General features: G+C 38.9%; 1 protein-coding gene across 1 annotated transcript; it reads left to right on the forward strand.

Annotated features, from left to right (window-relative positions):
- The first annotated feature begins 329 nt into the window (after positions 1–329).
- On the forward strand, positions 330–21,136 carry LOC139738500 (cytochrome P450 20A1-like). The gene is given in 13 exon segments (XM_071649125.1): positions 330–451; positions 4,038–4,147; positions 5,079–5,131; positions 5,527–5,696; positions 7,890–8,035; positions 9,073–9,240; positions 11,304–11,382; positions 12,450–12,626; positions 13,183–13,306; positions 14,396–14,507; positions 15,667–15,709; positions 15,712–15,730; positions 20,352–21,136. Coding segments are annotated over 12 exon segments (1,425 nt in total). The 5' UTR covers positions 330–451; positions 4,038–4,075; the 3' UTR covers positions 20,614–21,136.
- The last annotated feature ends 1,386 nt before the right edge of the window (positions 21,137–22,522 follow it).

Below are 22,522 nucleotides of genomic sequence, written 5' to 3' on the forward strand. Positions count from 1 at the left end.
ACACTCCAAAGGATCTTTGCTTACATGATTACACACTCTCGATTACTCACCTATCCCCAATTATATTTACCCAATCAAAGAATGCTTACTCTGCATTATCTTATCTTCAACTTGGCTGCTCGAAGCTTGTTGCAGTTACGTGCTAAACTAGACAGAGTCTACAATTTTGTACCTACTTGATTGTAGTTCCGATGGCAAACGTGTAATCACGTGACGGAAGGTCACCTGATGATTTTGCCGTGTAAACAAAGTATGGCACATGTACAGTGCATGGGCTGGCTGGATGAACAAGTTTCGCCGCGCGCGCAAGACCGCACGTCCAAAGGTACCGGGTCGCGACGCTACCGTACCGGGTCAGAGCACACCGCCGGACTATCGCTATCGGATTGAGAGCGAAAAACTCACATAAAATACGGCTCCGCAACCGCAACCAGCATCCGACCACAGTTCTGTAAGTTGTAGATCTAACGTTACTTGTGTTTAATCCGTGTCTTCAATGGAGCCATAATTAAAGCCCTCAGATTCTTTGTCTTGAACACACACGTAAAAAAAGAGAGGCCCAAGCAATGATGATGTGGCCTGCCTGCGCCTGCGCCTGAGAAGTCGTTACATCCCCCACATCACACCACGGCCAGCGCGGCCAGCGCCACGGATAAGCGATACAGTTGTACGTAGTGTCGCGGCTCGTACGCATACGGACGTACGATGCGATGGAGAACAAAGGCTCCTTGCGAGCAGCCAAACTCAACGAAGTAACAGCGTTGCCTTCTTCACCAGACAGCTAGCTTAGTCCAGGCAGTATGTAGTACAATGCTATGTTTGTAAACAGTGAGTGAGTGTGGTTGCCTAATTTCGTCGTCACGTGATTATGAAATTATGACATCGTGTTGTGTGTAATATTAACGTCAGTTTCAAAAATAAGATACAGTGTAGAGACCCCCATTGCCCTGTTCTAAACTGTTGTTAGGACCTTAAGGTCTATCTATATCGATTCTGTCTGCCAGTGCTGGTGAAAGTCATCTGATATGGTGCATGCTTCCAAACTCCAAAGCCTAAAAGACCACAGAACTCTTAAGAGTTCTGTGCACCCGACCCGCGCCGCATGCTCAAAGCAAAATGGCGCCGGAAGTGCTCCAAAGAGAGCGCGGCGTGTGCGTTGAGAACATACCGTATAGACCGATTCTGTGACGCGCTATGTGTATTTTTGGCATGGGCAGCGCCATTAACGAGGTGTCTCAGCCGACCCCCCCTCTCCTCTTCCCCACCCTCTTCCGCGCGCGGAATGAAAAACTGATGCATGGTCGTTTCAGCCAATAATAGGCGCAGGGATGCCAAGTTCAAACAATTTTTATGAGTGAGATTTTCATGACTCTGCATCTCGGCGAGCGCATGTGCGCGCGAGCGAGGGCGTGGGAGCTGTTTTTCCCACCTGTGGCCTCCCATAGTAGGGAGCTTTTTTAAATTTTTAGCTCTTAATGGTGCGATCAGGTGCATACTTAATAGAATATTTTTTACTTATTTTGAAAGACAAAAGAAAATATACATACAATTGCAACTATCACTTTAATCTTTTGAGTTGTGCTCATTATTATAGGCCCAACTTGCAGACTTCGCCCGATGCGTGAGATCGTGAGACGGCCCCTAAATGCTTGAGTCTCACGCAGAATGCGTGAGACTTGGTAGCTCTGTAGGCGTCTCGTACTGAGTGCGCGAACGCTTGCTTAGTGCGCGAACCTTTGTTACAAGTGCGTGATAAACATGTTGCCCGGGGGTGGGGGAGAGCAGGGGGGGTCAGCTGAGACACCCACTATGGCTGCGCCCAGTGCCACAAATTGTCTGCTGCCCTCAACGAACCCGAATCGGTCTATTACAGAACCTGCATCGTATTGCGTATGACCTACTGCCTAACGTCGTCTGCTGCAGAGAGATCTTATGCATGCGTGCGCTGCTGGATTGTAGCAGCACGGTCGATAGCATACAGCTCTATGGGGCATTCACATTACGTATAAACACCCAACATGCCCTTTCGAATGTCGCCTTGGTGCCCCTCTGACTGACCTAAGTGCCCTGGCCTCTTGGAAAAAGTGCCCTTTTCTAAATGGCCTTGCTCCTCCAAAATCCTATTTCGAGGCCTGAGACAATCAAGGTTCTGTGCATCGGGTACCACCATTACTGTATTTATTCTCATTGGTGTTTGTTGCATCAAGTTGTTTTTCATTGTAACTGATTAACCAACAATGCACACTGGCACTGGTCCGACGGACCAGGACCAGTAAAAGTCACTATCGGACCAGTAACTTTTTCAGGAATGGACCAGTAAAAAATTGAAAAACTGGGTACCTACTACTGAAAAACTGGTCCGACAGACCGGTTTGACCAGTAGAAAAAATGGTTTAGTGTGCAGCCCTGGATTAGGAAATTGGTCTTCAACAAACTTGCTATTCACTGATTATGGCATGTTTTAGTAGAAGCCATATGATGAATATACAGTTGTTAGGGGCATACAAACTGTATGCTAATGTACCAGTACAAGTTGTACTCAGGTTGGAAATAAAAATATGAAATATAATAAAATATGATTATGGTGGTAAATGTCCTTGGAATTTTGGTTTCTTGACAGTTTGCATTCATATTTGAATAACTGCAACTAAGTTTGATTTGGTAATTACATGTGTACACCAAATTCCAATAAATACACTGTAGGGTTTCCACACACTAAACAAATGAGACAAACTGTGCCATACATGTATATAACTTCCTGTATCTGTCTTTAATTGGAGCTTTTTGCCTTATGACATGAAACTTATCTTTGATAAACTTGAGTATTGTGACATTTGTCACAGTGATTTACAAGTTTTTTTGTAGCATATTTTCAGAAAATTTTAGGTTGAAAAAGTGTTCATTTTTTTTCTGATCCCATAGTAATGGCACATATTTACGCTTCTAAAATATTTTTTCAAGGTCATTTGGTCACCATTTTGTACATGATTATTATTCTCCTTAATATAAATCGCCATGATGATGTTCAATGTAATCAAAGACCCTTTACAGTACTTTTTCAGGTCTAAAAGCCCTGAAGTGTCCCATACGTAATGTGCACACTATCTGTGACATAGGATGAATGCCTCAGAGACATTGGTGTGTATTGTGTGAGTGGACAAAGCTACACATATGTATGCTTATTGAAGACCAAAGGTCTAGGTCAAATGCAAAAATGTTGATACTTCTTCTATATCTCCACAGTGCCTGAATGTATTTTCTAGAAACATAGTGTATTACTGGTACCTGATTAAGATTCTCTTGGAGAAAGTTTTGGGCCAAAAGGTCAAAGGTCAGGATAAAATGCTAACAAGCATCTAACATGTATTTTTTCCCCTCCATACCTCAGGAATGGCTCAAGGTACAGCACCTTCATAAAATGTTGCACGATTGCCTGACACTGATTACCTTTGGAAATTTTTTGTCGTGAGGTCAAAGGTCAAGGGTCAAAGATGCGGTTATAATGCTAAAATTACACTATTTTCTTCAAACTCTATAAATGAATTATTATACACTGACAGTGTGATTAAACTTGGTACAGTTTATTTACTGGTACCGGTACCGTGTATTACAGTTGTACATGTATTTAAAAAGGTACAATTGTACATGTATTTCCATACGGTGATTATGTACGAAAAGTTTTGGGCCATGGGATCAAAGTTCAAGTAAAGTGCTCAAATCCCTGAATACCAGGTACCCGCTCTCCTAAACAATATAGCCATCCATCCATGTTAAACCAAGTTCAAGGAAAGTAAACACTCAACACAGTTGTTTCTTCTTCTTTTTTTTTTTTGCCAATTATGTGAAACTGTTGTCTCACATTCTCAAGATGTACTCAAGACCTACATATGTATAGGGAGAACCATGCATTGTGGCGGAGGCATGCCAGTCGCCTCAGGGACATTTCTTTCTTCTTTTTTTTTTGTGATCATGTGCTTTATGAATTACATTGTAGCTTGTAATAAGGTGATTTCAACCTATGTATTTCTTTTCTTCAGCCTCTGTCAGAAACGCCTATCCAGGGAGTGTACTCACCATGTTGGATTTTGCCATCTTTGCTGTCACCTTTGTGGTGTTTCTCATTGCGCTACTCATCTACTTCTATCCAGTGAGTTCAAAGCTGAGGCTTCTGTGTTCGTGAATTGTCTTGGTGATCACTGAAAAAGAAGTCCTTAGAATCTTTCAAATTCATGAAAGAATCTTAAAATGTAAAACTTTGCAAAATCAATACCTGTTTCCCACACACTATGTATGTGTGTTGTATGTGTGGTGGTAGGAGGATTACAAATTCTTTGTTTTGCTTTCTTTGTTTTGTGCTGTTTGTTGTGTAGCAAAGCTAGGCCGTAACTTGGGGGTTTAGCAACCCCCTCCCCCTGTTTGTCAGCAGCAAAGAATAAATGAATAAATAAAAAATAAAAGAAATGAATAGAAAAAAAATGAGTAGTGGAACCCCCCCCCCCCCCTTTTTGCCAGCAGCAAGAAATAGGTATCAGAAACTTTTTATTTTTTCACTTGTCAGCCGATGAAACCCAAAAGTGGCAGGAAAAATGGAAAAATATTGCACAGGGAGCCTCTTTTTGTTTTATTTTGTTTTGTTTTGTTTCAATTTGTTTTGTTTTTTGCTTGTCAGCTGATTAATGGCACCAGAAATGTTGTTGGGGTCCCCAATGTGGCAAATAGACATCATAGAAAGGTCTACTTTTTCTTTTTCTGAACACTTCCATAAAAATCCTAGTTACGTACCTGTATTGACTATTAACTAGCAATTGATGTGATTTTAAAATTTTAAAATTGTGCGACCAATGAGTGTGAAAAAGAATGATTATAAAGATTATGATCATGAAAGAAAACAATTATTATGATGATCTGGATGATTTTTTTTTTTCTTGTACTTTATAAAACCTTTCCACTCTGTAAGAATGTTATGTAAAATGCAATGCCACCTGCTTTATCATTGTCTTGGACAGACATCCTGTCAACATATCACTTTCATTAAATCATACTTCTTCTTCTTTTCTTTTTTTTTTTTGTAATGGCAGACTGCTCCTCCAAAGGCTACCACAGTTCCTGGTGTAGCTCCATCTGATCCTGTGTAAGTGAGTTTACTCCATCATTTAGCGAAACTTAATTCATTCCCACAAGTAAGCACTTGTCATATGTTCATTCTTTTTTTTTTTCCGGGGGGGGGGGGGGGGGGGGGAAAGGGAGTTCAAATGCAAGTCACAGATATGGGGGATTTACTTGTATAAAGCACAGCTTTGTAAAAAAATATTTGACGATGAGATCCTGAAAATGTTGTGTTATTCAAAGTAGGACATGGCCATGCTAAAAAGCAGATAGTGTGATGAACACCACTGGTAATTAATTAAGCTGTAAAAAGTGAGAGAGAGAGAGAGACTTTTATAATCAGCTTTAGTTTTGAAATTTTTGAAATAAATGTAGTCCAGGTGTGCTTTGTCTTTGACTTGTATTGCTTTCATCTTGCAGAAAAGGTAACTTGGATGAAATTGCTGATGCTGGCAGTCTGCACCAGTTCCTCGTCAAACTTCATGCTGAGTTTGGAGACATTGTTTCCTTTTACTACACTGATCAGCTTTGTGTCAGCATTGCCTCCCCTGAGCTCTATAAGGAGCACCAAGCAGTCTTTGACAGACCACGTAAGTTTCATTTTTAGCTCACCTGAGCCGTAGGCATTGCTGGCATTGCTGGCAACCAGGGACAGCCTGGTGATATTGTCGCTACCTGGAAAGCAATAGAAGTCAGATTTGATTCTCCCTAGTTCCTTTTTTCAGACATGTTTGTTAAAAATGTAGATCAGCACAATTTCATTTGCACAGAGGATGGACAAATTGAAGACTCATACCTTATGATAGGCATTGTTTTCAAAATCGAGAAAAAAATATACCTGCTGAAAGCAAGATGTTATTCAGAGGAGTGAAGGTTCAGGTGTGAGTTTCTTCAATTTTCTTCATTGTTAATTTACAGATCAGCAGTTACAATCTTGAATTTCATTTGTAGAAGGAGAGAAATTGAAAAAAAAAACTCACATCTGAACTCTACCTGCTGTTTAAGAATTTGTAATAACAAATATTGAATAGAATCAGTCACATCTAGAGATGGTCTTTCTCTGAAATGGTCTTTATCATGGTCTGTACATATTGTATGGGTTTTCAGATGGAGGATTATATTCAGTGGCATATCTAGGGGGGGGCAAGGGGGGCACGTGCCCCGGGCGCCACTCCTTGGGGGCGCAAAAAAAAGAAGAAAAAAGAAAAAAGAAAAAAGGAAGAAAAAAGGAAAAAAGAAAAAGGAAAAAAAGAAGAAGTAGTAGAAGAAGAAGAAGAAACAACTCACCGGAAGGGGGGGGGGGGGGGGGAGGGGGGGAGGAAGAATGGTGTGGGGGGGGGCAGAAAACCAAATCAAAAAAGATAAAAACAAAACATAATGATGACTCGGACAAAATGACAATGTTTATTGTGTTCACACAAGAATTCCATGTTATGTAAGCTGAAATACAACAATTTTCGGCTTGCTCGCTGCGCTCGCTCACTAAATTTTATAGAGAAGAAGAAGGTGAGAACAAAATGTGATGATGGCGCGGACAAAATGACAATGTCTATTGTGTTCACACATGTCATTTGCCAAAAAAAAATCAAACAAGATAAGAACAAAACGTAATGATGACGTGGAAATATACACATTTCGGCTCACTCACTCGTACTAATTTAGAGTATTTCTTCAAGTCCTCAGTTTGTTGGTAAAAATCGTTATCTATAAGGCCGTCACTATATCTTGATTAGAATTGTAAGATTTGATAAGCAAAAAATGACAAGAGTTCCATGTTTTGTAAGCTGAAATACAAAAATTTTCGGCTCGCTCGCTGCGCTCGCTCGTCTCACCAAAATTTATCAAAACAAAAAGGAGATAAAAACAAAACGTAATGATGACGCAGAAATATACAAATTTCGGCTCACTCACTCGTACTAATTTAGAGTATTTTTTCAAGTCTTCAGTTTGTTGGTAAAAATCGTTATCTATAAGGCCGTCACTATATCTTGATTAGAATTGTAAGATTTGATAAGTAAAAAATGACAAGAGTTCCATGCTTTGTAAGCTGAAATACAAAAATTTTCTGCTCGCTCGCTGCACTCGCCCGCCAAAATTTATCAAAACAAAAAGGAGATGAGAACAAAACGTCATGATGACGCGGAAATATACAAATTTCGGCTCACTCGCGCGTACATGGGGGACATTTCATGAAGCAATTTGTCAGATATCTCGTCTGACAAACTGTTAAAAGCTACTGAAATCCTTGCTTCTGATTGGCTGAGAGCAAATTTTGTCCGACAAGTTGTCGGACAAAATGCTTCATGAAATGCCCCCCTGATTTAGAATATTTTTTAAAGTACTCAGTTTCTTGGTATAGATAAATCGTTATCTATAAGGCCGTCACTATCTTGATTAGAATTGTAAGATTTGATAAGCAAAAAATGACAAGAATTACATGTTTTGTCAGCTGAAATACAAAAATTTTCGGCTCGCTCGCTGCGCTCGCTCGCCAAAATTTATCAAAATTCATTACATTTAAATCACTTTCAAAAGACCCCTTTTAAGGGCTTGAAAAGCATATCATGTGGACTTTGCTTAAAGTCCCTACCGGGACCGGGTTGGGGTTGAACGCTAGTCTTTTTCAGAAATTAGGGACGCAATTTTCGCGCTTGCCCCGGGCGCCGTTTTCCCTAGATACGCCACTGATTATATTCACTTTTTAATTTTGCAGTGCATTCATCCTTTGTGTGTTTTGGAGACTGTTCTTACATTAGACCTCATTCCCATCTTTATCTCATCAGCTCTTCTCTTTCAGCTCTTTGAGCCACTGATAACCACAGACAGCATCCAGTATGCCAATGGGGCTGACGGCAGGAAGCGAAGGGATCTCACTGACCGATGCTTTGGATTTCAAGCGCTCCAGAACCATGTGTCTGTTTTCAACAAGGTACAAGTGAGACTTCATGAATATTGAACAAAACAACAACAGCAGCAACATATATATTGTAATATATATGTATATGATAGGGCTTTGTGTGTTGATGTCCTATATGTGTGACCATCATAACTCATGCACACAAAAACATATTTCACTAGTGGAATTTGATAAAACTGGGTAAACCGAAGCGACAGATCAGTAAATATTTTCGCAAAGCAATGTGTTCTTTTATGTCACAGAAGTCTCAATGTCAGGAAGTGAGGAAGGTGTGTATGGACCTAATTTGTAGCTTCATATTATTTTTGCATTCAAAAGATCTATGCACATGATCTTTGATGCCTTAAGTGATATTAAGATATGTTGTCATGGAGAAAGTGGGATAATATATGAGCCATGATATACAATGTATGTAGATTGTAGTCATGAAAAATGCAGTGCAAAGGATATTGCCCTGCATTGCAAGGCATTGTTGGACATAACATAGCAGAGATGCAATTCTTAATGTTGAACAGATTGGCATGCATGACATCATATTGTGTACTCTTTCTTAGATGTGTCCACCATTTAGTGGTAGTATGAGTAATGGAAAAATCAGTTCGTAGGTAAATTGGTATTCATGTCTATTCTATTAGCAGAACAAATGGGTAGAGGTTACATTGTATTTGAAGGGCTCAAGAAGTGTTTTATTGGATTGTCCTTTTATATTTCAAATAGTGAGAAGTCCACTTCATATTCCTATATACTGTAGTGCTTTGATAGTAAGAATAAACTTTAATAGAATAACAAACAAATCAAGAAGAGAGATACAAAAAGTTATGGAATTTTGAGGCTTGGTGTTCTTATGGGAAACAGTTACATTGATTATACTGTGTGCAAAGTACGACAGATATTGCAATGATTACACTTCATGACAACTCTCCTTCAGATTTGCCCGTGAAAATATCATGTAATTAATCTCTTTGGCATTTGTACTCCCCACCAAGTGAATTGAACCACATGTTAAATTATTTTGTGTTGTGTGTGTGTGTGTGTGTTTTATGTTTCAGATCTCTAGAGATTTGGTTGGAAAGCTCTCAGACTGCCCTCCCAATGAACACATCCCTCTTCGTTCCACCTGCTTAGACACTGCCATGAAGGGCATCACCATAACATCGTTTGGAGATTTTTTCCAAGATGGCAAGGCTCTGTCAGATATGAGAAGAGACTATGATCATGTATGTTTTGATCTTTTTAGTCAAAGTGAATTGACACTACTTATTAGCACTTGAAAGGGAAATCTGGGTCAGGTAAAAGTTGTCTGAAAAAAAAGAGGAAAATCTTACAAGCACAATGCAGAAGTTTTGATCAAAATCAGACAAAAAGTAAGGAAGTTATGACATATTTAAAGATTTGCTTTTTATACAAAATCATTCTCAAACAATTTATTTTAATGTGCAAATGGTGAGCTGTCATCACCTCGCAGTTCTCTTTCAATCTTGTGCAAAAAAGTGATGAAATTTTATGTGCTATAAACGTGTAAAACAATAGTCACATTCAAATGTACAAAATAGCGGGTTAGCGAGTACACTGCCAAACTTGGGGTTTTTTGCAGCCGTTCACAAAACTTGAGTTTGTTTGGATTATTTTGATTTTTGGTTTTTTTTGCAATAGTTCGTGCATACAGAAATAACCACCCAAATACCGATCAATAAATCTCTTGTTCTTGTGACTCACAATCGTGTGGAGAGCACACTTGTGGCATACACTTTGAATGATTGGATGTAAAAACCCAAGTGTATTTGGTTGACCTCACTGTCACCATGGGGCAAATTAGTGCACTGATTCAGAAATAAGAGCAAGATTTCGTGGGTTTAGCATCGCACTGTTGATCACACTAATTAATGGGGGTTTTGTGTTTACACTTGAAAAAACTTGAGTTTGCTAGTGAGTTACAAATCTTGAGCTTTATACACTGCTAGTTGTGTACATGTGAATCCCCCTAGTGTTAATTATGGCTGAATGTCTACAAAATAATGAGACTGGGTTTAAATTGCATTTCAACCTCAAGTTTTCAATTCAAGGTTTTATGTACACATTATATGACAAGCTGTGAAGCAGTGATATTATTTTATGATTTGTATTTTCATATCAGCTACTCAAGAACTATTTTGTGAAAATTAGTCAAACTTCACAAGATCATAACTTCCTTTCGATTTTGATCAAATGACCGCTGATGTGCTTTGTAAGATTTACCCTTCCTTTTTCAGACTAACTTTTAACTGGCCCAGAATTCCCCGTTGATGCATGTGACATTGAAATAGTCTTGAAGGACAAGTCCACCTTTATGTACACAGATTGAGAGAATGCGGCAATAGCATTAGAACACACCAGTGAAAGTTTGAGGAAAAGTGGACAATCCATTCAAAAGTTATGAATTTTTAAGTTTCAGTGCCACCATCACTAGATGAGAAGAATTTCACTTTTTTCCTCCATACATCTTGGAAATGGCTTACAGTATCATCATGAAACTTTATAGTACATATGCATATCTACCTGACATTGATATTTTGGAACTTTTGGGATCAAAGGTCCTTTCCTTCAATGCGCATAGAGACATTAATCTATTTTTGTGATATGCGCCATATAAATATGGTTTATTATTATTATCATTAAAGGTTCGAAGGTTAGGTTGAAATGCTAAAATTCTATTTAATGCTGAAGAGAAACTATTTCTCCATACCTTAATGATTACTTAGTGCATAGGAGCCTACACTTAAATGAACAAGGTATATGCAAGCATTACTGCACAATTATTCTGTTCATGGAAAAATTTTGGTCGTGGGGTCAAATGTCAAGGGGAAATGTTCAAATGTCACAATTTTCCCCATATTTTGCCCTGTTCTCTTAAAACAATTTAGCCATTAATCCATATGAAACCCAGTACAAGGAAAGTAAATACTTTACACATATGTGACAAACATGTCATTGATTTTTTTTTTCCCCCAGATATGTGAAACTGTCATCTCACATTGTCAAGACATACGTTAGACCTACTGGGATAACCATACTGATGCATTCTGGCGGAGGCATACCAGTTGGCGTAGCAACATTTCTAGTTCCTTTTAACTTGAAAACTTCATAAAGGCATGTTATTATGAAAATGCAAAATTTTATGTTGCAAAAGTCACAATTATTGTACTATCATGAGCAATTATAATCTATAATTATAAGCTACAATAATGCATCTTGTGTGAAAGTGAATCATCCTTTTCAATGTTTTTCTGTCTTGGTGTTCAAGGTGTGGGCAGATCTTGAATCCCGGCTTGGAGGGATCATGCCAGAACCTGGGAGCAAGCGAGAGAAGGAGTTTGATGAAGGTGAATATGGCTTTCCATTTGATATATATATTCATGATTTGAGTTTTGAACTGATTGACAAATTGCCCTACATCGACACAAATAAGCACTGAATTGATCAGTGTTTTAGAAGTAGCCATGATTAAAAAATCATGGGCGTACGTACTCAACACTTGCTGTCGGGCAAAAGCTCAGTGGTCTAGTGGAAATGACGCCTGTCCGGTGATCAGGAGGTTGTAGGTTTGAATCCTGCTCGAGTAGTATGCCCATGATTTTTTGAATTTGAATAATAAAGCAGTACCCGCTGCATGCTATAAGGACTAGAACCAACACTTGCTGTCGGGCGAAAGCTTGGTGGTCTAGTGGAGATGACGCCTGTCCGGTGATCAGGAGCTCATAGGTTCGAATCCTGCTCGAGTATGTATGCCCATGATTTTTTTATCATTTCTACTACTAAAACACTGATCAATTCAGTGCTTATTTACGTCGATGTAGGGCAATTTGTCAATCAGTTGCAATTAAAACATCTCGACGGAAGAATTTCATGTATTTGAATAAGATATAAGTTGTAGGTATTTCTTATTTGCTTGTGCAAAACTAAAAAGCAAGCATTACGCAAGACTTCTGGATAAAATGTATTTATGTGTTATTGTTGTGCCTGTGGTTTTTTCCAGAAACATGTAAGGAATAGTGATTTATTACTCTGATAAATGCCACCATGACACAAGATCATGTGGGGAGTGAGATCTGTTTCACCCCTCATTTTGAAATTGTCTATCTGTCATGGATGTCTGCATAAGAATTTACCAGAACTGAAAGCGGCTTTCCAAAGATACGAGTCATCATCATCATTGAATATAACCATAGGAGACATACCATATATCCAATGCAATGTAGATACATGTAAATGTAGCATAAATCAGTATCTGCAAGTTTTGATCCTAAAAGACTTCCAATGGCTATCCCATGTTGAGTGAGGTGATAGGATAGAGGTGATTCAAATACTGGTGCATATGAGTTTGTATACTGTAATGAGATATTTGATTTTTTTTTTTGTAGTTCATGTACTCATTCACACTCATTTACAGCCCAAGACAGGATGCAAAATGCCATCAGAAAGGCCATTAAGCAACGTCGGGCCAACCCCGCCGATCAGGGCCAGGAAATCTTTCTGGATGTACTGCTGAGGGCTAACTACCCAGAGTCCAGGCTGCTTGCTGATGCCATCACATACTTTGTGGGTGGCTTTCACACCTCTGGCAATTGTGAGAACATACGTGATCCCTTATATGACTGTTTTCTCTTTGCAGTGGGTTCTCTATAGGCAGTGAAGATTTGACCTGGGTATGAAAGACACAAACTCCCACTGTTTATACTTCAAGGAGGCAAAATCAATTTGAAGTAATAGATTCCAGCTTTTGCAATTTAAGGTTGAGTTTAAGCAACATTAATGGGAAAGGTTACATGTTCTGCAATATTTCTATGGTATCAAAAGAAAGATGCATTTGCTGAAGAGACTGTAAAAAAAAAGAAAACAAAAGATCATCATACAAATAGAGTCAATCAGTTTCCAAGACACTGCCTTTGAAATAATCACAGAGCAAGCAGTAAGCCTACATCTTTTTCAGATGCCCAAACTGTCATGTTTCATGACAATCATGACAACAAATTCAATATTTCCCTTCCTATGGAAGTTTTCCAGTAAGTTCCTACTTTTGGAATGTTTTCAAGTGCTCAATAATGCATAGTTCAAAAGTGCTCGACTGTAGCACAAGGAATCCTGTGATGTTAAACAGATTGTTCTCTGCCATTTCTCTGCAGTGCTTGCCTGGGCCGTGTTCTTCCTTACTCAAGATGAAAAGGTCCAGGAGAAATTGGCAGATCATGTGACAAAGATTGTTGGGAAGACTGGTGATGTTACAATGGATCATATTGCAGATATGACGTAAGCTACTTTTAACAACCTCAGAAGGATTGTCTCAAAGGTGGATGTAAATTTGTTTTTGTGTTTTATTCCCTTAATTTCAAGTTCCACTTTGCAGCAGACAGTAGTCTTGCCTATGCATTTCATTATGTTAGCTCCTTATTCCCTGAAGTAGTCACATGGTCACACCAGAAATATTTGTCCAGTGATGGTCAGATAGTCATCATTGCAGCTTGCCTTTATATGTCAATGATATATCCATGCCAAAAAAAGAAACTAGATTTCCATTGCCTTTAACACTATATTCTTGTAGTTTTGTGTAATGGTGTGAATAATAATAAGCAGTTATAATAGTAAAAGAAAACTGCTCATTTAAAGGCAGCCGATATTCATCCCTTATAGTACGTAAATTCCGAACGACCGAAGTTTGTGCATGCAATTGCGCAATGCCAGACTCGGTGCTATATCCATAAACATGTGGGACAATGCTGCCCCGTGTGTGTGTGTGTGCGTGTGTGTGTACGCATCATACACAAACATTGTCACCGGGAGCTGCGGTGATTGGAGGAGAGAGACCAGAAGACGCGTGGCTCTTTTGGCCTCTCTTCATGCGCATGCGCACTGAGAGTGTGCGTCCATTCGGAAGCTCTCGTGGCTCGCTCGGACAGCCATTTTGGGTTAGGAGATTTGTAGCATAGAGCTCTTGTAGGTTAGCGTGTTGTTCGCTGACCCATTGATCCAGCACTATTCTCATTCGGGGTCACTACATTTGATACAGAATGGGGGAGGCAGCGTGTTGCGTTCGTCTCCGTGCCGCACAAACCACTCGCCACGATTGAGTGCCTTTAAATGCTACTAGTATGCCTTCCGTAAAATAAAGAAATGAATAAAAAAATATGCATCTAAACTGACAGATAGTTTACAAGGTCATCTATGATGTTTTTTGACTGCATGATATTTGTTTACAGTAGAAGTCGAATACCATATTATCACCAAGTTGTGTGACAAAAACCATCAACACCTCAAGTAGAGAGGATACCAAGGTTTGTAAACTCATGATTAGTGGTACATAGAGATTTGCTGATTTAATTATTTTTTCTTCAAACACAGATATTTGAGACAGGTTTTGGATGAAACTCTCAGAGTTTCTGTTCTTGCTCCATTCGCTGCCCGTGTCCAAGATATTGATGTCGTACTTGGTGGTCATGTAATTCCTAAAGGGGTAAGTGCATCTTTCAATTAACAGAGCATTGGTCATGTTAGGGTCAGTTTAAATCAGCAGGGTGAATAGAACCAGGTGTGTCTGTCTCACACAAAGATAGACATGAAAAGTACAATGTATATTAAAGTATAACAGGTGCTGAGTCCACATGCAAAGAATGAAACTGGTACTTTCCTCATTTTCCTCATGATTTCTGCAATGTTTCAAGATATTTAAATCTGTATTTCCATGGAATCGATTGAACATGTAGACATTTTTCACATCTTGTCCATGCACCAGAATTACAATTTATACCCACAATTCACTGTACACAGCGGATGACATAAGAGAAAATCAGCAAATGAGGCTCAAATTTCATATTGTACAGTAAAAGGTCTTACATGAACGTTGTGAACGTTGTGAACAGTTTATGCAATCAAATATTGTGATAAATTGACGTCTTCTTCTAAATCTTAGGTGAAATGTGAATTTCTTGGCATTTCTACATGTGTGTGTCGCATTTTTGGTGAATTCAGCTCATACAATGCTCTGAAAGGGTAGTCTACAAAGTCCTGCGCTTATTGAATGTCATTATTACACAGAGATGTGCGTGTCCAGAATTACCATACTGTCCGGTCTGAATACTGGTCTGTATATATACAAAGTCTTTCTAGACTTTTGACATACAGTCCAACTTCTCCTGTCTGGACATGTCGGGACCAGCATTCATCCGGATAAGGAATTTAATCTTATAGTAGGATATGGGAGACTCAATGTTGCTTCCTTCCAAATGGTAGCTACATGCACATGTATTAATTTTGCATGGACATGTCATGTCCTTGTCAGCTTGTCTGTGTTCAGAATTCTTTGAGAATTTGCTCAATGAACGATTGCCTGTACTGTGCCCTGATTTAATGCACTGTCAATTAGATATGTTATGAATAATAGTATTTCAGCCACTTGATACTGAAAAGATAGTCTGTGATGAAATTGCCAAGCTAGAATATTATGCTTTTATTGCCAGGAAAGAAGAATGCTACCTTTACAAATGTTATGTTTCTATTGCCAGTAAAGGTTAATGCCAACATTTTAATCATGTACTCAAAGGAATACTGGCAGTAAACAATTTTGCAGCTAATTCATCTAATAGACTTTTCTCCCCTTTATGCTTTACAAACAGACTCCTGTTGTGCATGCCCTTGGTGTCTCTTTGTGGTCAGAGAAAACATTCCTAACCCTGAGGTGTAAGTATTGTCCTCAGTTCTTTATAATATGAATTTTTAAATGTTGTTGAGGAGGCATTTGATTCAATGTGTGCATGAACCTGGCGGATCTGATACGAAGTAAATGAAAATATGATAATCTCTTCGAAATAGGGAACAAATTAAATGACACTCCGGCAATTACACCAATATTGACAGGCATCTAGATAAGTGATTGCTCAATATGAGTGTTCATTTCTTCAAATTAGTCAGTGATTATTACAATACATATTCAAAATTCATTCAAAAGTAGATAAGAGTGTGTTGTGGAATCCTGATAGCACTATGAATGACATGCAGCGACATTAAAAAAAAGGCACTGTATGTATGATGAATTTATTAGAGAACCGTGATGTTTCTCAGATGTTTTCTTAGGATAGTAAGCCAGTGATACAAGTAGCTGCTGAATATCAAATGAAATGTACCTCAAGGTAAAGGTTTTGTGGTGATGTATTTTCTCAGCCCGGCAACCTGCTATGAAAGATGAAAATGCATAAAACCTCAAGGCAGGCCTAACAGAAAAACAGGTTTTGTGGTCTGGGATATTTGACAGGCAGTCCAGTTGGATTTCAAGCACTGGCGTAGCCAGGGGGGGGCGATGGGGGCGGTCGCCCCCCCCTAAGATTTGGACCGGGGATTTGGGAGGCGGAAAAAAAAAATGCGTGTATATCTGTATGCATGCACATGAAGCGGGTCTCCTTTGCATCTTTCATCAAATAAGATATTTTTTTTGAATATTTCACTAAAAGTGTGCACCAGATCGTTGAATTTCAATTCAAAATATGCAAAATCTCTCCCAAACCCTCCCCCTCTGTGCCTCTTTCCCTAGCTTAGTACACTTTTTAGATTTGCAAAAAAAATATGAATAGTTCTGAGTGCACAAGACTTATCACTTATATTCCGAAAACTCAAGGTTCCCTCATGTGTAAGGGGAGTTTCCCCTTTTAATCGACCCTTTCCTCCCTCAGTCCCGCCCCCCATCAGTTGTTTTGTGTTTTTTTTTTTTTTTTTTGTGATTTCCCAAATGTTGATTCCATCAAATATGCGTATACGAGATATCTCAATTTCAACCTTAAAAAGGCAAAAGCTCCATCGGAAGGGAAGGGTGGAGATAACACTCGCCCTCGACCCTTTCCTCCCTCAGTTCCCCCCCCCCCATCAGTTGTTTTGTGTTGTTTTTTTTTTGTGATTTCCCAAATGTTGATTCCATCAATATGCGTATACGAGACATCTCAATTTCAACCTTAAAAAGGCAAAAGCTCCATCGGAAGGGAAGGGTGGAGATAACACTCGCCCACGCCTTCTCCCTGCTCGCCCGCCCCTCCCCCCCCCCCCCCTTCCGCCATGCATAGAAGTAGACTGTGGCTATACCCAGATCGCTTTATTTCAATAAATTCTAAAACGCAAAAGCTCCGCGAGCGGGAGGGGAAATCCCCCTTCCCCTAAGCTCTACCTCACTAGACTTTATACATACACACAGATGGTGCACATTCGGAATAAGAGCTAAATTCCGTGATTTTAACACTTCGATGAAAAAGTATTGCACCAAAAATGTGCACCAGATCGCTGAATTACAGGTCTGAAAACGCAAAATCACGTTCGTGTGGGAGGGGATATGCCCCTATCTACACCCTCGTGTGCATGCTTTTTCTGTTTGATTGCTGAACAGACAGCGTTCATGATATTCAGTGTAAGAATTAATACAAGAAGATTATTTAAATGATACCATTTTATAGGCAAATTGTTCAATAATAACCTACACTAAAATATACTGCAACCATAAACAAGTGGGACTGTTTCAACTCGTTAAAACATGCAAAAACATGCATCAAATTGCACCATTTGCAACATCAAAATGCAAAAAGTTCTCACCCTCCCCTCCCCCTTCGCTCGCTCCGCTTGTTCGGGTTCAGTCGCGTTCATGATATTCAGTGAAAAGAATTAATACAAGAAGACTATTTAAATGATACCATTTTATAGGCAAATTGTTCAATAATAATCTACATCAAAATACACTTCTACCAAACAAATGTTACTGTTTCACGTCGATAAAACGTGCAAAAACATGCATCAAATTGCACCATTTGCAACGTCAAAATGCAAAAAGTTCTCCCACACCTTCCCCTCCCCCCTCGCTCGCTCCGCTCATTCGGGTTCAGTCGCGTTCATGATATTCAGTGAAAAAAATTAATACAAGAAGTGTATTTAAATCATACCATATTACAGGCAAATTGTTGAATGATAATCTACATCAAGATATACTGCAACCTTAAACAAGTGGGACTTTTTCAACTCGTTAAAACACGCAAAAACATGCATCAAATTGCACCATTTGCAACATCAAAATGCAAAAAGTTCTTAACGTGGGAGGGGGGACACCCCCTCCCACACCCTTCCCTCCCCCTTCGCTCGCTCCGTTCGCTCGGGTTCAGTCGCATTCATGATATTCAGTGAAAAGAATTAGTACTAGAAGTGTATTTAAATGATACCATTTTATAGGCAAATTGTTCAATAATAATCTACACCAAAATATACTGCTACCAAACAAATGTTACTGTTTCACGTCGATAAAACGTGCAAAAACATGCATCAAATTGCACCATTTGCAACATCAAAATGCAAAAAGTTCTCCCACACCTTCCCCTCCCCCCTCGCTCGCTCCGCTCATTCGGGTTCAGTCGCGTTCATGATATTCAGTGAAAAGAATTAATACAAGAAGACTATTTAAATGATACCATTTTATAGGCAAATTGTTCAATAATAATCTACATCAAAATACACTTCTACCAAACAAATGTTACTGATGATATTCAGTGAAAAAAATTAATACAAGAAGTGTATTTAAATCATGCCATATTACAGGCAAATTGTTGAATGATAATCTACATCAAGATATACTGCAACCTTAAACAAGTGGGACTTTTTCAACTCGTTAAAACACGCAAAAACATGCATCAAATTGCACCATTTGCAACATCAAAATGCAAAAAGTTCTTAACGTGGGAGGGGGGACACCCCCTCCCACACCCTTCCCTCCCCCTTCGCTCGCTCCGTTCGCTCGGGTTCAGTCGCATTCATGATATTCAGTGAAAAGAATTAGTACTAGAAGTGTATTTAAATGATACCATTTTATAGGCAAATTGTTCAATAATAATCTACACCAAAATATACTGCTACCTTAAACAAGTGGGACTGTTTCACGTCGATAAAACGCACAAAAACATGCATCAAGTTGCACCATTTGCAACATCAAAATGCAAAAAGTTCTTACCGTGGGAGGGGGGACACCCCCCTCCCACACCCTCCCCTCCCGCCGCGCTCGCTCCGTTCGCTCAGGTTCAGTCGCGTTCATGATATTCAGTGAAAAGAATTAATACAAGAAGTGTATTTAAATCATACCATATTATAGGCAAATTGTTCAATGATAATCTACAGTAAAGTATACTGCAACCTTAAACAAGTGGGACTGTTTCAACTCGTTAAAACACGCAAAAACATGCACCAAATTGCACCATTTGCAACATCAAAACGCAAAAAGTTCTTACCGTGGGAGGGGGGACATCCCCTCCCACACCCTCCCCTCCCCGTTCGCTCGCTCCGGTCGCTCGGGTTCAGTCGCGTTCATGATATTCAGTGAAAAGAATTGATACTAGAGTGTATTTAAATGATACCATTTTATAGGCAAATTGTTCAATAATAATCTACACTAAAATATACTGCTACCTTAAACAAGTGGGACTGTTTCACGTCGATAAAACGCGCAAAAACATGCATCAAATTGCACCATTTACAACATCAAAATGCAAAAAGTTCTTACCGTGGGAGGGGGGACACCCCCCTCCACCACCCTCCCCCCCTCGCTCGCTCCGCTCGCTCGGGCTCGGTCGCTTCGCTCCCTCGCAGACTAACCGCCCCCCCTAAGATGAAATCCTGGCTACGCCGTTGATTTCAAGCTATTCCAGACTTTACAGACAAAACTTCCATGTTGATAATGCATATTACTGTGAAAGGCTCAGCCTGCTTACCCTATGTAACAGGAGCATGGATAATTCATTACCTTCACAGGCTTACAATGTAGGCCGTACATGGTATCTCAGGATAAAGGTTCTTTTTGATCTTTACCAACTCTTTTTTTTTTACCTGTGAAAATTGTTCAATTGATTTTGAGTTATCATCAATATAGGATGTTTCAGCCTGCTGAGTGCATGAGTGCTTGCTACTGTACTAAGTGTGTCAACTCTTGTTACAGCTCACAGGTGCACAAATATCTTGCTAGTCGCTACATACGCAAGTGAAGTTGCTCCTTTTTCAGAATGTATTTGACATCAAGAATTAGTAAAAGTTCAGCACTTTTGTACAGATTATGACTTCTGTAGATGATGATCATAGATGATAATGATTATATTGAATGGCTTTAATTCATGGAATACCAGGGCATTTTGCACTCATTAGGGCCAATTTTCCATGCTATCCCATTTGTTGCCACATTCCTTTGAATCATGCTCTGACTTTCTTCCTTCAGCATGATAAAAAAGACTGTTTAAAGCCATTGATTCAAGTTTGAATTTTACCCATTTCCTTTATTCTTCTTTGCACATATCAGATTCAACCCAGACAACTTTTCTGCAGAAAATGTGAAGAATCGGCATCGCAACGCCTTCCAACCATTTGGCTTTGCCGGCAGACGTGTGTGCCCTGGGCAGCAATTTGCTTACAAGGAGGTGGCCATCTTTCTGGCATGGTTTGTCCGTGCATTCAAAGTCAGCCTTGTGCCAGGCCAGGAAACAGAACAGGTGTTCGGGCTTGTATCACATGTGGCCAATAAGAATGGTGGCGATGTTTGGCTTCTAGTTGAAAAGCGCTGAGTGAGGTAAACTTGTAGGTGATAGAGGTATAAACCTGACTTCAAGATTGACATATTTCATATCAATTTTTTTTTGTTTTTTTGTTTTTTTGTTTTTTTTTTTGTGACATGCCCTTCTGGCAAAGGTGCCTTTCTTGTCCAGAGATACACATAAGCTCTCATTACAGTACCATGGCATTTTTATGAGGTTAATTCTCTGTAAGAGTTTAGTTTATATGTCTGAGTTAAGGTATTAAGAGAAAAGGATAGGGAGGGTGCATATTATGTAAAAGAATTCATGTTCCTGCATGTAATATGTCAATGTTTCAAAGAAAGTAAGGAGAAATAGAATTGCATATATATGGGACTCCTGTTGTAAAATAGTCCTTGGGACCAACAGTTTTCTTTCAGTAATTTAGAAAATTCATCTGTAATCAAATAATAGAGTATTTAAATATGTATTGATAAACTCTGATGGCCTAAATTTTGCTTGGTTGGAACAATGGTTTTGCTGTAACTGTGTTAGTTATAACAGGAGTGCACTGTAGTGGATTATGCATTAGTGATATTACTGATATTCTGATTAATGTGCAAGAAGTAATCTCTGAAAAAAAAATCACAAATTGTATGGAAATTTCATCCAATTTCTGTAGTATCAGTTGAGAGCAGATGATATAATGTTTGATCTTAAATTGACAATTGATTCTCAGACCAGTTATGTGTTATATTAACTTAAAGGTTAGATCATGTTTTTGCCCAAGTGGAACAAAGGAAAGTTAGTTTTGCGCCCAGTAAAATCCACAGCTATCTTTTTTTCTCTCTCTCTCTCTCCAACACAACAGGTTTGATGGTTCTGTTTGAGTACCTGTGGATCAGGAATTGTGATTTTAATGAATATTTGATTGTGTTTTTTTTTTTTTAAATTCTGAAGGCAGAGCTTGTACACAGTGCACTCCTGTTATAATGAACATAATTATAATAATTTTTTGTTAGAACGAAGTGAAAATTCAGGTCATGACTGAGAGATTGAATTGAAGCATTTCAAATCAAAGTAATTGCTTGGATAATGAAACTGGATATTTCAAACTATTAAGTTTGTTGTTAAAAGATAATGACATAAATTCCAACATTGTCTCAGTAGGAGAGCAAATGAAAGCATAAATACCCAGCAGTAAAATGTAAATGCTTAGCAATATTCCCACATGGATATCAGTACTTGTACCAAGCTCCTGAAATATGTATGCTTATTTCCTAAAAACAAGTATGTCGAAATATTTTGATCAAATTTCTGTGTTGTTCATTTCACATCATAGAGGCAATAGGTAAGATGTCATTGTATGTTATGGAGTTTTCCCCTAAAGCATACATCTGTTGTGTATACACATAGTGTATATTCAGTGATGTCATCTTCAAAAGTTACAGACAAGACAAAAACACAAGTATGCTTACTTCTTAGAACTTTTCAATTTCTATTTACTCTTGATCATTTGGAGATGTTTGATTACTATGGAATTTCATATAAAGTATTGATATTTTAGTATCGTAGCTCTCCAAAAACATATAATTTAGTGTACAGTGCACTCCCGTTACAACAAACACGGCTATGACGAAATTTCGTTATAACGAAGTAAAACTTCTGGTCCCCAAATTATCGCCATTAAAGTCTATGGTACAAAATTTGCTTATAACAAACACAGTTATAGCGAAGTTTTTGTTATAATGAAGTCTTTTACGAGCGCCACTGACAAAAAACAAAACAAAGGAAATGTGCTCCGTTAAAACGAAATGAGGATCACTTTCGAAAGTACATAGCGGAACAAGCATTTATATCGTCTCTGCATGGGCGAATGTGTCACATCGCTGTGTGTTCGCTTGGTGTGTCACGCACAGTTTCCGAGGGGAACTTGCATTATTGTAATACAATAATCTGA

Source organism: Diadema antillarum, unplaced genomic scaffold (genome assembly GCF_040938485.1).
Source record: "Diadema antillarum isolate AM-2024a unplaced genomic scaffold, OU_Dant_1.0 seq00000746_RagTag, whole genome shotgun sequence".
NCBI classification, from domain to species: domain Eukaryota; kingdom Metazoa; phylum Echinodermata; class Echinoidea; order Diadematoida; family Diadematidae; genus Diadema; species Diadema antillarum.